Here is a 14790-nt window from a genome sequence, read left to right as displayed (position 1 = left end):
AATCCAATGGGATAATTGATGAGATAAAGTGAGATATCCGAGATCAAATTCATATTGTGTTTGATTGACGAATAAATTTACACAGTTGATCGAAAACACTATTAACAACTTATTCGCTAGTCTATTTACAATCTACGGTGGCCCTTGTAAAATCAAAGAGTCTTGAAATTATCCAAATATCTACAATATATCTTATGTAAGTTTAATATGAGCAATGACACTAACAAAGATGAAATAACCTGAAACTGCAATAATATACAGTGGCTGTTCTCTAGTAAATTATATAATAGGTCGATCAAATAAATACACTAGTATAAAATCACAATTTCAAGCCTATAAACAAACAATAGCTTACAAGAAAGAACAAACATGGAATCCATTTATTTTTCTCCTGCAAACAGAGTGGCCTTAACCATAGCATCGGATGGGATCGTTGCATCCTTTCTCAACAGACTGCCTGAAACCAAAGCGACCCCCCTTTGCAAGATACTGCTGATGATACTCTTCAGCTCTGTAAAATTTCTTAGCCGGCAAGATCTCAGTAACAATATTCCTGTTCAATATCTTTTGTTGTCTGTCTCGCGCTTCTAGTGCTGCCTTCTCTTGCTCAGGTGTGTAGAAGTAAATTCCAGACCTGTATTGGGTGCCAACGTCATTACCCTACAAACACCATAATCAAGCTGTTAGATAAATTAATACGAACACTGCTGTCTGTAAAAGCTGTACCGGAGTTAATATAGTTTTTTAATGACCAACAACCCTGTAGGCTGTAGAAGAACATGCGTCACCTATGCTTTTCCCAAAGTACCAGTTCTCATTTAGCAAAAATTTCACAGTAAGAGGTACCGAAGACCACTGGAGCTAGTCCCAAAATAGGAATAGGTCCAAGAGTCCATTTTTCCCAGTTTTCGAAATCTGGGAAGCCCTTCTGTTAAAATAACATGTGTTTGACAAATCCATTTGACAGGTACTACATAAGGCGTTTGTATTTAGCCAACATTTCAAAATGTGCTTGTTAAGAGCTATATTGTGAATAGGACATACAAGGTTTTCTAATGAAGTTTTCCAATTTTATTTCATCAAAATGCAGACGAGAGAACCACACAACAATTTTATTTTTTAAATCAATACAAGTATAATTAAATCGAAGTAACAAAATGAAAAATTATATACAATCACTCTAGTCTTATCTGACGACTTTAATATATCAAAGTACACCATTCGATATGTATATAGGAGGGATAGTTCGGTGTGAGTGTCAGGGTGTGTGTTTGTCTATATATTGTATAATTTTGTTTATAGTTAAGAGATACTATATGAGATCAATTTAAGGATGAATAGTTAGTAAATGTTTCTGGTAAGGTACTTTTTCCTTGAATTCGCTTCCGATTCTAGGTGAAGCTACAATGTGTACTTCTTCCCTGTGGAAAAAACAGCTTCTGCTACAGCTTAAAATCACTTACTAGAAGGTTGCCCCAACACCTGCAAACTCTTTAAAAAGAATAACCTTTTTGGAGAAAATAAGCTCAAGATGTTGAAGCTCGACCCACAGGCTATAAATCATCCAGAAAAAGGAAGCTAGGAAAAAGTGTCTAGAGTCAAAATTACTGTTGGCATTTATCGCGGAAGCACATAAAGTAATTCTTCAGACAAAATTCCTATGCTAATCAATAAACTCCGAAGCTAACACAGAGTTGCCTATTTATTTAGCCATCTATGTACATAGGAGCCAAAGTAAGCTTCTTATACTACTAAATTTCATGGCATAAGCGGAAATCGATAGAAATAACTCCAAATTTTATAGGCAAACACTCTTCTTTTAGAAAACATCTAAAAACAAACCAATTCATCCTGGTTGCCCCTTAAAAAATAACTAACTTGATGCCAAGTCCTCAAACTTTAAGCAAAACATAACCTTTGAAGATCTTAAAAGGCATGATCTTTGAAGATATTCAATAGACATAATCTTTAAGAAAATGCAGCATTTTGATGATGTACCTAATGACATTTTACTAATATAAAAACAAGGATGGTTGGGTAAGTGGACATTCCAATGAATAACTACTCTTTTTTTGGTTTCACACCCGGTGTCCGGAAGCCGTATTGGAGCTCCGACTAAATCTGCATCGCACTCTGCAGGGCCCATTTGGAGCTCCGACTAAAGGATGTTAAACATGCTTCTAGCACTTCTAACTTTGAAGCCAATAAAGACCTGAGTTTTGTTATGAACACCCAAAAACTATTGAATGCCCCATAAAGACTCAAATTGGGCGACAAGCTTAGCAAAAGAGACCAAATATAGCTACAGGAAATAAGATCTTAACTACTTACAAATCGATCACATCAATGAAAATTCATGATTTTAACATCAATTTCTCTACCAAAACTTAACTTGGGGTTAAGCAAAATGGCATAATTCCATCCAACAAAACAAAACACAATTCAACCATTATTTACCACCACAAACAAAATAAACACAAAAAATTTGAGAAACCCACCTGTCGATTGAGGGTGGTGGGGTCATGCCGATCCCAAAATACATCAAGCAAGGTATCAAAATTGCACTCCTTCGGATCATACTGAACTCTAACAACCTCTGAATGAAAGGTATTCCCAGAGCAAATATCTTCATACGTAGGATTATCCAAATACCCTTGTGAATATCCAACTTCTGTCTTGGTAACACCAGGCACTCTCTGAAAGGCCAATTCAACCCCCCAAAAGCATCCAGCCCCAAATTGGACAAACTGTTGGCCTGGGGCAGGGATGTCGGTGTCAGGTCCTTGTGGAATTGCAGAGGAAGAAGAATCCATTGGAGTATCAGTACGAGCACCAAAACCCAATTTGTTGAGCCAACTCATCTTTGGTGGAGAGTAGAGAGATGGGGTTTTGGAAGTCCGAGGAAAGGTTGAAGAAACTTTACGGGAAAAAGGAGGGAGAAGAAGAGTGGATTTGGAGAAGGAAATGAGTGGAGATTTTGTGGCTATGGTGGAGGAAGGGAGACAAGTCTTGAGGAGCATGGTTGATCTATAATAAAGTTTTGTTTGGATAAGTGTTCCTTGTAATAAATAATGTTTTTTTCTCTTTTATAATAGAGTATGTATAACTACTTACACCACTAGTATATTATTCCTATAAAAACCTCTTTCACAAAATTATTGAGACTTCTTTTTTGCTAGTCATATATAGGTTAGGAAGAGTGTTTTGGGGTTTGAAACTGAAATTTCATAGGTCTCAAGATTATATTTTGGAGTGAATTTTTTTATTATTATTTTTTAGTAGAATAATTTGATAATAGCGAAAAGATCGTAGTAAAGAAAAACGTCATAATAATTCTAAATATAAATATAATACGACTATAAAATAGGTGAGGCTAAACTGAGTTGATTGTATACAAGAGGGGTCAAATCAATGGATTCACGTAAATTCATGTTCCACTTTCGAAATTATATATAATACTAATATTATATTTTTCAAAAAATATTTAAATATTGAGGTATAAATCCACACTGAAAAATCATATAGCATAGTAATAATTGGTAAGCAAGGTTAAAATTTTATATTTTATATTTATCTGATTTTATTCTTCTTTTCGTAATAATGCACTCGTCATCTTAATATCTGCCTTGTCACGAATTGAATTTGCCTGGCCGGCTACCGTCAAGTAAAAATGATTAAGTTTCATGAATTTTAATACTATAATTAATAAGACGAGGCATAGATGATCCTTTAAGTAGAAGAATTCAAATTTTCTTTCTGTTACTGGACTTTGGTGGGGTTGAAAATATAAGGAAAAATTAGTAAATTAGTCAAAATAAATAACATATTTAGTAAAAATATCCATACTTTATAAATATTAGCAATAATGTCAAAAATGTCATTATTTTAAAAAATTTATGTGTCCCAATTTTCTTCCTATTTTATCTCTCTTTTTCAATTAATTCTATATATCCTTTTTTTAGAAAAAAAAATCATTCTCTCTCATATTTATCTTTTCAAATTGTTAATTCTCTCTCCCATTTAATTTTTTTTCTATCTCATGGTTATCTTTTCTGATTTTCCTCCAACATTCAAGTTGCAAATATTTTTTTGCCATATATTTTGGTTGTTTTTTTAATCCAAAATTGAATGAACAAGAATCCCTTTGATTAAGGTATCTCTAATCTTTATCCTATTTTCAGATTTCTTTTCTAATTTTTTATTTTTGTTTAAATCTTAAAAAACATTGTTTGTATTTTTCAATTTCCGTTATGATTTACTCTCCAATGGCTGAATCCAAGAGGCTTACTAGAGGTATTCATCTTAATCAACCAATTTCTGGTGATTTTTCATCCTTTAATTTATTTATTATTTAACAAATAGTGTATAATGTATGATCCGCTGCTAAAATGAGGGAAGAAAGTGGGTAAGAACATTTGCAAGACTCATTGGTGTGCAAAACCTTCCTCAAATTCAGAACGCAAATGTAGAATCTTTGTCTACTCGTGAGTATCTTGAAAAAGATGACGAAGATCAGATAGTTGTCGAACATTTTTCTATTAGTTTGTTTTGTATTTATAGTTCTTTTTTAGAATTTGGTATGCTTTCTTTAATTTGTATTCAAATCACTATGTATACTATCAATATTTATATTTATTAAAAATTTCATGTTGCATGGTTTATGAATCTTGTATTTGTCCCTAATTTGTATTCATCCAAATGTATGTCAACTAGTTATGTATTTTATTTATAAGAAGAACAACTTTCTATTAGTTTATTTGTATTCGAATGAATACGACTTAGAAAAGGAAACAAGATTTTGAAAAGAAAAATAAATACATAGTGAAAATATATACGAATACAAATGTATTTCTTAAATAGCTACATTTTATTTGACATACAAATTGGAATGAATACAACTTAGAAAAGGAAACAAAATTTTGAAAAGAAAAATAAATACATAGTGAAAATATATACGAATACAAATGTATTTCTTACATAGCTACATTTTATTTGACATACATATTGGAAAGAATACAAACTAACAAAGGTATGTCAACTGAATTTGATATTTTTTTCTAATTTGTATTTATTCTAAAGGTATGTCAACTAGTTATGTGTTTTATTTAAGAATGAGTACACCAAATATTCAATTATTTCTTTTCAATTTTATATTTCATTCACTTTTTCATCATACTAATTTTTTGTATTTTATATATTATTATACAAAATTCTAAATAAAAACTAGAATAAATAGAAATACAAAAGAAATACATATTGAAATGAATACATACAAGATTTTTGAAGAAAAAAATAACTATATAAGGAAAAAATATATGAAAATACAAATATATTTCTTAAATGACTATATAGATAAATTCGGCATACCTATTGAAATGAATACAAACTAATAAAAAACTATAATAAAGATAAATAGAATATATTGTGGAATGAATATAATTTTAAAAAGGTAAAATTCTGGAGGAAAAAAACAAATTTATATTTAATTTGAAAATGTAACTGATGAAAAAATTAAGGATGCTTGCCTTTTTTTGAAATATTCCCCCTTAATTTTCTCCTTTTTGTTATTAAATAATTATATTCTTTAAATAAAAATAAATAATAAAAATATGCATAACAAACTAAAATGACATTTTTACTAAATATTAAAATTGTTGCTAATGAGTCCTCTTAAATGTTAAAATATTGACATTTTAAAAAATTTCCCAAAATATAATATCTGTCAAAGCATATGATATGTTCCTTTATTTATTAAAGAAAATATGTACATACAAAAGTATGTAAGCATACGTGGAATTTGGTCCACCTCTCGTGCACAATGAAACGGAGCCGGAGAAACCTTGTATTTTTAGAAGCATCTGGAAGGGCAACTAAGATTTGTTAATTAGATGACCCTCCCACAGAGATGACCAAATCAGCAAAAGAGATAAAATGGTAAAGAGCACACAACAGTATCTTTACTCACAAAACAAGGTCTGCAAAGACTTAGTCCACGCGTTTTTTAAAAAAAAAAAAAAAAACTCGAAACCATTAGACGGCACTATCTCTTTGGATACACGATTCAACACATTCAAAACATGAGACTGAGCACATCCAGCTAACGTTTAACATACGCCATAAGAACAAGTTAAATGGGTTTGATCTTGAAATGGAGCGAGATGAGAGAGAACACAAAGCACTTCAAATCCTGCAATGACAAAAAACCCACAGTCACATGCTGCTGATGAAAAGAAATGCATCACAATCATACTCTGCTTTAAAACATAACTGTAACAAACTTGCAGCAGGGTTTCATTTGAACACTTATTAGAGCAAAAGAAACTAAGTGAGTTTAATATCTTCCCTTCTTTAGTTCAGGAGACAAACTATAGTTTCATTCTATGAAATGAGAAAAACGCCCAGGAATCTTCAGCAACTCATAAAAAACATATAAATGCATGTCCAAGAAAGTACTCTTTCCCCCTTATCCCTCCCAGCGCCACTCTAACCACTCAATCCCAAGAAAAAAAAGGAAAAAAACATCTCATAGTTTACTACAATCTGCTTCAGATGATAGAATATATTTATTCAAAAGTCATTTGACGCCTTAATCCATCCAGCCTCTGTATATTCCAAGTAACTTCAATGTGCTTAGAAAAGTTTAAGTGGTTTATATTCATCTTTCTAAGTCATGGTTAGCAGAGTTGCCTCTTGCATGTGCTGGTGAGAGGTACCAGGTACCGATGGAAGAGCTGGTCCGCCCACCAGCACTACTAAAAAATGAAGGAAAAAAAGGAAGTAATTGTGCTTCGGAATCAACCACCAGTGCAAACTTTTACATTATTAGGGTGACAATATGTAGCTCAAATCCTACCCTTCGGGGTGGCCAGTGGTTTGGGCTTGGAACTTCCTTGTTTGGAGGTCTTAAGTTCAAAATCCCTTGCAAGCGAAAGCAAGGGATTTGCCTTCTGGGTCGAGCTCGTCACACCAAGCTTGCCTAGTGTGGGGTACCTCTCTTGTGTGTTTTGCAAGCTATTGCATAGGAGAGGGGTTCTACCTTGTGCGAATCCAAAGGGTAGCAGCTGCGGGTTTCCCTTGTCAACAAAAAAAAAATGTAGCTCGAATCCCTCCATGATTTCAACCAAGCAATGGAACTGATTGGTTGAGAACACGAAATCCTAGAAAATCTCTCCCAACATAAAAGGATCAGAGAATATCATTGAGATTTTTTTAGAAACAAGTGAGAGGATCATTAAATTTACCCGTGTAGGAGTAAAACCACAGTTATCAAGGCAATCCTTTGGCCTGCGGCTTCAAATTACTTAGATTCTAGGTTCAATAAGCACAAGCAGCCAGGTGCACTAAAGCTCCCGCTATGCATGGGTTCTAGAGAAAGGCCGGACCACAAGGGTCTATGGTATGAAGCCTCACCCTACATGCATCGCAAAAAGCAAAGGATGTGTGATGTGTCACAAAGTCAAGCCGTCACAATTACAAATACCAGTCAGAGGGGTAGTAACTACACATCTGGCATAAGTTGAGCCGAGTTCCCATTTTGTAAATTTCTATATACCAAAGGTTCTGCTTTGTTCCTTAACCAACGCACAATCTCATATATTTTTGGTGCATAAAATATGCTAGAGAAAAAAATGGCAGACTCCTTGATGTTTATCACTCAATACGGTCAGACCAACTTCAACGCCATTGTATCCCTGGATCATCTGAAGTCCTCATGATACCACCACACAGACTTCAAACTTTCAGCTGGCCTCTCCGCACCTAGCCCCCTCCGCCATTATTCTTCTAAAGTCTAAACTCCAAAAAAACATCCCCCCCCCCCACCCCCCAACAATATCCTACTTTCTTGCCATCCTGGATCATTATTGCCGTAAGGTAGGAAGATAAAGGACTAAGATCAGCAGAAATTCTTAATATCCATTGCTCTTTCTTTTCTTTTACTCCTAATCATTATAATCTCCCCCAACCAAACAAAAAAGAAGTAAAACGATAATAAATACCCATCACTTTCTCTTCATGATCAAACCATGTTGTTATTGGAAGGGTGGAAGGTGAAAAAAAGGAGAAAGTATGCAACCATAGAAGCAGCATTATGCAGCAACAAGACTACAAACTAAGTCCAGCTGCAATAAGAGAAGTATCTCCAAAGTCCAAATCAAAGTAACTCTTCTCTATTCTTGTAAAGATGGAACAGAGGCTTTCACCATCCAGTTTCCAAGGCAATCTAAAGAGGGAGTTTGAAGGGAGTTAATTTTTCTAATGGAACTAAGCAATTGGAACCAGATCAGTCCAGAAGGTTCACATATAACAGATTTACACATATGAACAACCATTTTACTGTTTACAACTAGGACCCCTGATCTGCTTCGAGTGAGTAATATATCTAGCTGATGAAAACTAATACCATATTGCTTGTACAGCTCCAAATAAAAGGGAAACATAATAATACAAAGTACAGTGCGTCTAGATCATTTCAAAGAAGAAAAAGGATCCTCTAAAAATAAACTCCGCTAGATAAAATGAGACCTACATGTATATGTAGTAAAAATATAAAATATGGATGTAAATAGCCAGAATGATATTTGCTTTTCTATCTGAGCTTTTGACATATTCAGATAAAGAAGTAAAAAAGAGAAAATTACTGCAGATCATAACCTGAACAAGATAATAGAAGATACGGAGTCCCTCAGGATCATTACTGGTCTGCACATCCATTAATGAACCAATCTTAGATGTAGTGAATGATATGTGTTCATTTCCCATCACAATCTCAAGCTCCTGTCTACCAACTCTATCTGGTTCCGGCCAGTTGTTATCATCTTCCTTCATGATCTACAACAAACACACACGCAAATTAATTCTTCCATTTTGAAATCAGAATGATGGTCAAGTTATTATTTATACTAAGAAAGTAAAGAGGTGGAAGAGATACAAAGTCGGAGTTGCAAAAAACACACATTACATCACACTGAACAAAACAAACCCCAGCCCTCCGCTACAACTCTCTCCCCCCTCCTAAAAGAACCCTTACTTGGACAACAATTCAAACAAGAAAAGTTCATTTATGTGATAACTAGAAATTTTACATCTCGTTTTTTTATGTTATCAAAATAATAATTTTGCTTCGTTGCAATGAACGTTAACCCCAAAATTGCTCCAAATAACATGGTTATCTTTCTTCTGATATGACAGTTTTGCCTCTTCACTAACATTATTAGATCCAAATGGCTCTAAAAGTTGGTATTCCTCTCTTTTCATTGGTCTTCCCATAGGAGCGGGGTTTTATCCTGTTCGCACCCAAAGGGTAGAGGCTGCGGGTTTCCCTTGTCATAAAAAAAAAAAAAAAGACTCTGATTTTGGCAGAATCAGAACATAAGTAACAAGCGAAAGCTAGTCATGAAAAAAGAAAAACCCCAACCCTCCACCGCAGCTGCTTCTCTCCTTCTTAAGGAAGTCTTCCTAGGAAAACGATTCAAATGAATGAAACAAGGAAAAATCTTCTTTTTGACAAATTGATACCTAGAAATTTACACCTAATTGAATCTAGAAAATTTGACCTAGTTCCCATGCTATTAAAATGATAATTTTGCTTATCAGCAATGAATGTTGCACCAAAATTGCCCAAAATATGGTGATTATCTTTCTCCTGGGATGAGAATTTTGGCTCTTTACTACCAATTCTTAGGTAATGGCTCTAAAAATTGGAATTCCAGTCTTCTCATTGACCTTCCCACAATCATTGACCTACAAATAATTTGGATTTTTCCTAAATCAGAACATAAGTAACAACCGAAAGCTATTGGACGGCACCCCATAGACAATCAATCAATCAATTATGCCTCATTCTCACATTAACTGAGGCTATCTAGCTATATGAATCCTCCACATCATAGTTAAAACTAATCATCCAGCAAACGTGTTCTGGACTGACGATGCATTGCACTAATCAAAGTAAAACCCCTAAATAACATGTAGCAAAAATCACCTGCAAACCAAAGGAGAAAGCGAGTTTGACCCAAACCCTAATTGTAAGCCAAAACAACAAAATGCAGTCGAAAAAAAGGGAGAGGATAAAAAACCTCGCTATCAGCAACAATGCGGCGGCATTCTTTGAGAACAGAAGGGGTAAGGAAGACTTCCTTGCGAATCATTGTATCATTCTTGTAGTTGGAATTGTTAGCATAACGGAGCTTGCCATCAGGCCTAAACTCAAACTCTAAGAACTCGTGACCGAATTTTCCTTTGTGACCCACGTAATATCTCAGGTAAAACTCATCATTCTCCGCCATTTCCCCCATAGTTTGCCCTCTTCTGTCAACGGCGACTACCTTTTAGGTCTAAAACACCGCCCTTGGAGTTTTGACACCAAACTGTGAATTAACAAAGCCCATAAGGGCCTTTTTTCCAAAATTATAGAATTTTGGAGGAGTAAAGTGTTTAGACGCAAGAAGTTATGGACTCATGCTGAATATTATAATATATAATTTGTAAGTAGACTAAAATATTCATTTGCTTGCACTTAAAGTTACTTATACATACACTATTAGTTTACTTATTTTTTATTATTCTCTTCTTTTTTAAAATATTACTAAAATTCTTTTTTTCCCCTTAAACTCAACTCTTGGATACATAACTCCATATCTTTTAACCTATATTTCACTCTCTAATTATTTTTTCTGAAATCACGTCATATTCTCTCCCATAATTTTATCATTCTAATTTTGATTTTGAATTTCAAGATATTTTCTTCTTTCGTCAAAGATTTTCTTTCTCACGTCATATTCTCTCCCATAATTTTATCATTCTAATTTTGATTTTGAATTTCAAGATATTTCTTTCTCCCGTCAAAGAATTTCTCATTCCTCTTAGGTATTGTTTCAATTTCGTTATTTTCGCTCATAGTTGATTGTTACTACTTGAGCTGGAGCAGAATAGTATAGATGAACTCTATATTCGTCACGCAAGTGAAAACATTTTGCATTTCATTATCAAAGAATTTGTCATTATTATCGATATAAAAAGCACAGAAATGATTGATGAATTCAAATATCCCGATTTCACTCGTATCAAGTTGATTCAGCGATATTTTCTTGACTCAAAAAACATTGTAAACAAAAGTTGTTTAGTTCAAAGATTTTTGATAGATCAATGGGAGAATAATCAGGATGTCATTAAAATGGCAATCCTATATTTCATATGTTTGTTTCGTTTTTTTCCAACTCAGTGATGCAAATATACCTATCACAATTATATTTGAACCCATAGAGTTCTCTAATATCATGAATTATATCTTTCGGAGTATGAATTGTTTATGATCGATGAATTTAGAAGCATTCACAACACTAACAAACCCAATTGTTGTTCGGATTTTGGTTAGTATCCTACCTGCACTTTACAATTGTTTATAATTGATCAATTTTGTCATGATACATTTAAATTTCTTATTTGTTTTAAATACATTTATATTTTTAGATACATTACGTATACATAAAAGTTACAAAATGAATTTGATAATTTTAAACCTCATAGAGCACGTTCGTTAGTTATACTCATTTTTACACACTTTCAAAATGTATCACATATTAAACAAAAAAAAAATACAAAAAATCAAAAGCACCATAACAAAAAATTTTAAAATTATAATGTATCAAACAAATTGTGAATTTAAATGTATCATCATTTATACATCTTAAAACAATATCACGATATATTAAAAAAAAAAAGATTTTGTTTGATACATTTAGCACACTTTAAACTTACAAAATGGATCCGTTAGTTTTGAACCCAATAAAACACGTTTTAATGCATTTAAATAAACGCATACCTTTGTAGATAAATAAACGCAATACATTTCTCTAATAGATCTTTTTATTTTGTAACTGAAGTTGTGCTTTATTTTATATTTGGTCATCACATTTATTAGTGTTGTTTTATCCTTGTAAAAATGACCTATCTTCACATTTATATTGTTTGAATCAATTATATAATTTATAACTTATAGTTTTGAAATATAATCGGAATCACAAATTCTTGATTCAACCACTGCAAGATTTTCTATATCCTTAGTTGTACCTTTGACACACGTAATCTCTCTGCACGTTTCATCAAAGTTATGTTCATCATCAATTTTATCTGTTGTATCAATAAATAAGGGATACATTGCAAAACCAGGTTTACTTCTAAATATAGTCTAACATCCACATCATTCTTAATTTTCATCAGAGAAGAATTACTTCTATGATATATCAAATTTTAATATTTTTTCTTACCTTATCGATCTCTAATTCGGGAGATTCAAAAATGAAATTGATTCTCTACAACAATTTCGTCACTTTTGTAACCTTCATAATCAACTTCACTCGCCCAAATTTCTAAATGATTCAACAAAATAGATATATTCATCATGTATCGAGTTTCTTTTTGAAACTATGAATTTTTCAACCGGCTATCAAAAATTGTCTTCAACGGAGAAGATTTAAAATTTGAAATCGTGAAACTATCCCCTATTAGGATATGGAGTGATTATGATCAGTTAGGCGTTAATTTAGGAAATTAATATAACAATAATAAATTTTACGTTATTTGTTTCTTTTTTAGCACAACAATATTCTGTTACAATGTTCTATGTATCCTGTTGCATCCATTTTCAAGGGTTTTTTTTGTAATATTGAAAGTATTAGTGATAAAATGTAATATACATCTTAGACTATGGGGCATTTGTGGTTTGAATATTTACTCCCTCCGTTTAAAAAAGAATGATCCTATTTCCTTTTTAGTCTGTTTCAAAAAGAATGATCCTTTTCCTTTTTTAGCAACACTTTGATTTTAACTTTCCACGTGACATGTTTAAGACCACATGATTAAAGGACATTTTGATACATTTGATATAACTGTGATATAGAACCACAAGTTTAAAAAATCTTTTTTCTTTACTTAAACTTCATTCCAAATCAAACTAATCATTCTTTCTGAAATAGAGAGAGTATTTGATTTGAATATATTTCAGTTATATTAAGATGTAAGCATTTATTTTGTTTACATCAACATCGTTTTATATCATTTTTTAATAAAGTTACAGACTTTTAAGTATATAACCATCCCAAGCAATTGGTATGTTTGTTTAATTTACTAAAAAAATAATCAAACTGAACTGAACATTCGTACATGTATGTAAATATATTGTATATATTAACAATATGTTAAATTTGATATATAAATATGTTTTATAACATTTTCAAATATAAATATATCACTGGTAGAGCCAGATATCTTACCAAGGGTGTTTAAAAATAATTTTTTTGATAAGTGAGTTAAATATTAGTTTGTTTAGCCTAACGGTTTTGCCATGAACAATTTCAACATGCTATCAAATACGAACAATCAAGATGTGTATTTCTGTTGCATTGAATTTATAATGTAAAAAATATGAAAAAGGACATAAAATACTCTTGAACTATTGAAATAGTACAAAACTATCTTACATTCACCTATTAGCTCTCAAATACCACTATCATACACCCATTTTCAAAACACCCCTATCATCCATCTTTGGATCCAATATTTTGACCTCTTTTATAACGGATTATCATTTAAATATTTTTTAAAATATGTGATGGTTATTTATTGGATACAATTTAATTATTCAAAAATCAATTTTCAAATCCATCCATTACTAATTATATAGGACACAAATTAAATATAGCCGACCCATCTACATCCGAACCAGTTTATATTTACCGCACCGATTAAAACAAATACACCCTTCATTCCAAACATTTCATGCCATCTTCTATCCTTACTTTCCCAATATATACTACCTAAATATATGCATGTATCATCATAAAAATTACCAAAACACTCGCGATTTTTATGGCGATACATGAGTGTATTAGGTAGTGTATTTCAAGATTGTATACAAATATATTTGGGGAAGTAAGGTTGGAAGAGGAAGTGAAATTTTGGGAATGAAAAATATATTTATTTTAAACGGTGGGTTAATATAATTTGGGGTGGTGAAGTAAATTTAGGTCGGGTATAGTTAACTTGAGTCGAGTGTAATCAATTTAGGTCGGATCTAATTAGTAATGGTGAGTTTAAAAATTAATTTAAAGTAAGTAAATTCTAACCAATAGAACATATTTTAAAAATTATTCAAATGATAATCTGCTATAAAAGTGGTCAAGATTGATCATCGGACCCATGGTGGATAATAGGATATTTTGACCGCCAATAGGTGGATGTCAAGGTTATTAGGAGCAAATAGGTGGATGGAGGGTAATTTTGCACCATTTTTAATAGTTTAAAAATATTTAGGCCCTTTTTCGTAAAAAATAATATAGTATAAAATGAAATACTGATTAAACAACGAGTCTAAATTTTTACCAAACACAAATCACACAATCAATAAAAAAATAAAATTTTCAAAAGTGCATTCTGCATTGGATAAATTATAAATATATATTATCTATTTAATCACATATTTGAAATAAATAATTCATTTATGACCACTATGTTGATTTAAATTTGTAATATTAAGAACTAAGAAACTAGAGAAATATTTTTAAGAATTTTAGATGAACTAAAATTAGAAACCTAAATAAATGTATGCACAAGCCCAATAGTCAAAATATAGTATTAATGAATCATAGGTGATGGCTAATGCATAAGATAGATAATGTCATATGTCATATACTATTAGAAATATTCAGAATATGTTCAACAAACATCAGAATTATGCATACTAACTAAGGTAATACAACCAAAATAATATAGTTTTACTTTTTGACATATAAG

At 32.0% G+C, this 14790-nt stretch overlaps 2 protein-coding genes across 2 annotated transcripts; both read right to left on the bottom strand.

The window, feature by feature from the left end:
- Positions 1-153: 153 nt before the first annotated feature.
- MSRA4 (methionine sulfoxide reductase A4) lies at positions 154-3050 on the bottom strand. The gene is made up of 2 exons (NM_001321043.1): positions 2499-3050; positions 154-660 (listed from the first exon to the last, which is right to left on the bottom strand). The coding sequence occupies exons 1-2, from the start codon at positions 3018-3020 to the stop codon at positions 409-411; spliced, it is 774 nt and encodes a 257-aa protein (NP_001307972.1). The 5' UTR covers positions 3021-3050; the 3' UTR covers positions 154-408.
- A 3077-nt stretch (positions 3051-6127) lies between these two features.
- Positions 6128-10295, bottom strand: LOC101268456 (protein mago nashi homolog). Its single transcript, NM_001291909.1, has 3 exons — positions 10077-10295; positions 8653-8829; positions 6128-6187 (listed from the first exon to the last, which is right to left on the bottom strand). Exons 1-3 carry the CDS (start codon positions 10293-10295, stop codon positions 6128-6130), a joined length of 456 nt encoding a protein of 151 aa, NP_001278838.1.
- Between the last annotated feature and the right edge of the window lie 4495 nt (positions 10296-14790).

This window comes from Solanum lycopersicum, chromosome 3 (assembly GCF_036512215.1).
Source record: "Solanum lycopersicum chromosome 3, SLM_r2.1".
NCBI classification, from domain to species: Eukaryota; Viridiplantae; Streptophyta; class Magnoliopsida; order Solanales; family Solanaceae; genus Solanum; species Solanum lycopersicum.
Note: the sequence above shows the minus strand (reverse complement) of the source record. Positions and strands in the feature narration are given on the sequence as shown.

Excerpts from the sequence above, each read along its gene's own strand:
- MSRA4 (NM_001321043.1), bottom strand. The coding sequence starts at position 3,020 with ATGCTCCTCAAGACTTGTCTCCCTTCCTCCACCATAGCCACAAAATCT. Across the intron at positions 661-2,498 it reads CCACCACCCTCAATCGACAG|GGTAATGACGTTGGCACCCA; the intron begins GTGGGTTTCTCA and ends TGGTGTTTGTAG.
- LOC101268456 (NM_001291909.1), bottom strand. The coding sequence starts at position 10,295 with ATGGGGGAAATGGCGGAGAATGATGAGTTTTACCTGAGATATTACGTG. Across the intron at positions 8,830-10,076 it reads GCATTGTTGCTGATAGCGAG|ATCATGAAGGAAGATGATAA; the intron begins GTTTTTTATCCT and ends TGTTTGTTGTAG. Across the intron at positions 6,188-8,652 it reads TCTTCTATTATCTTGTTCAG|GATTTGAAGTGCTTTGTGTT; the intron begins GTTATGATCTGC and ends TTGTCATTGCAG.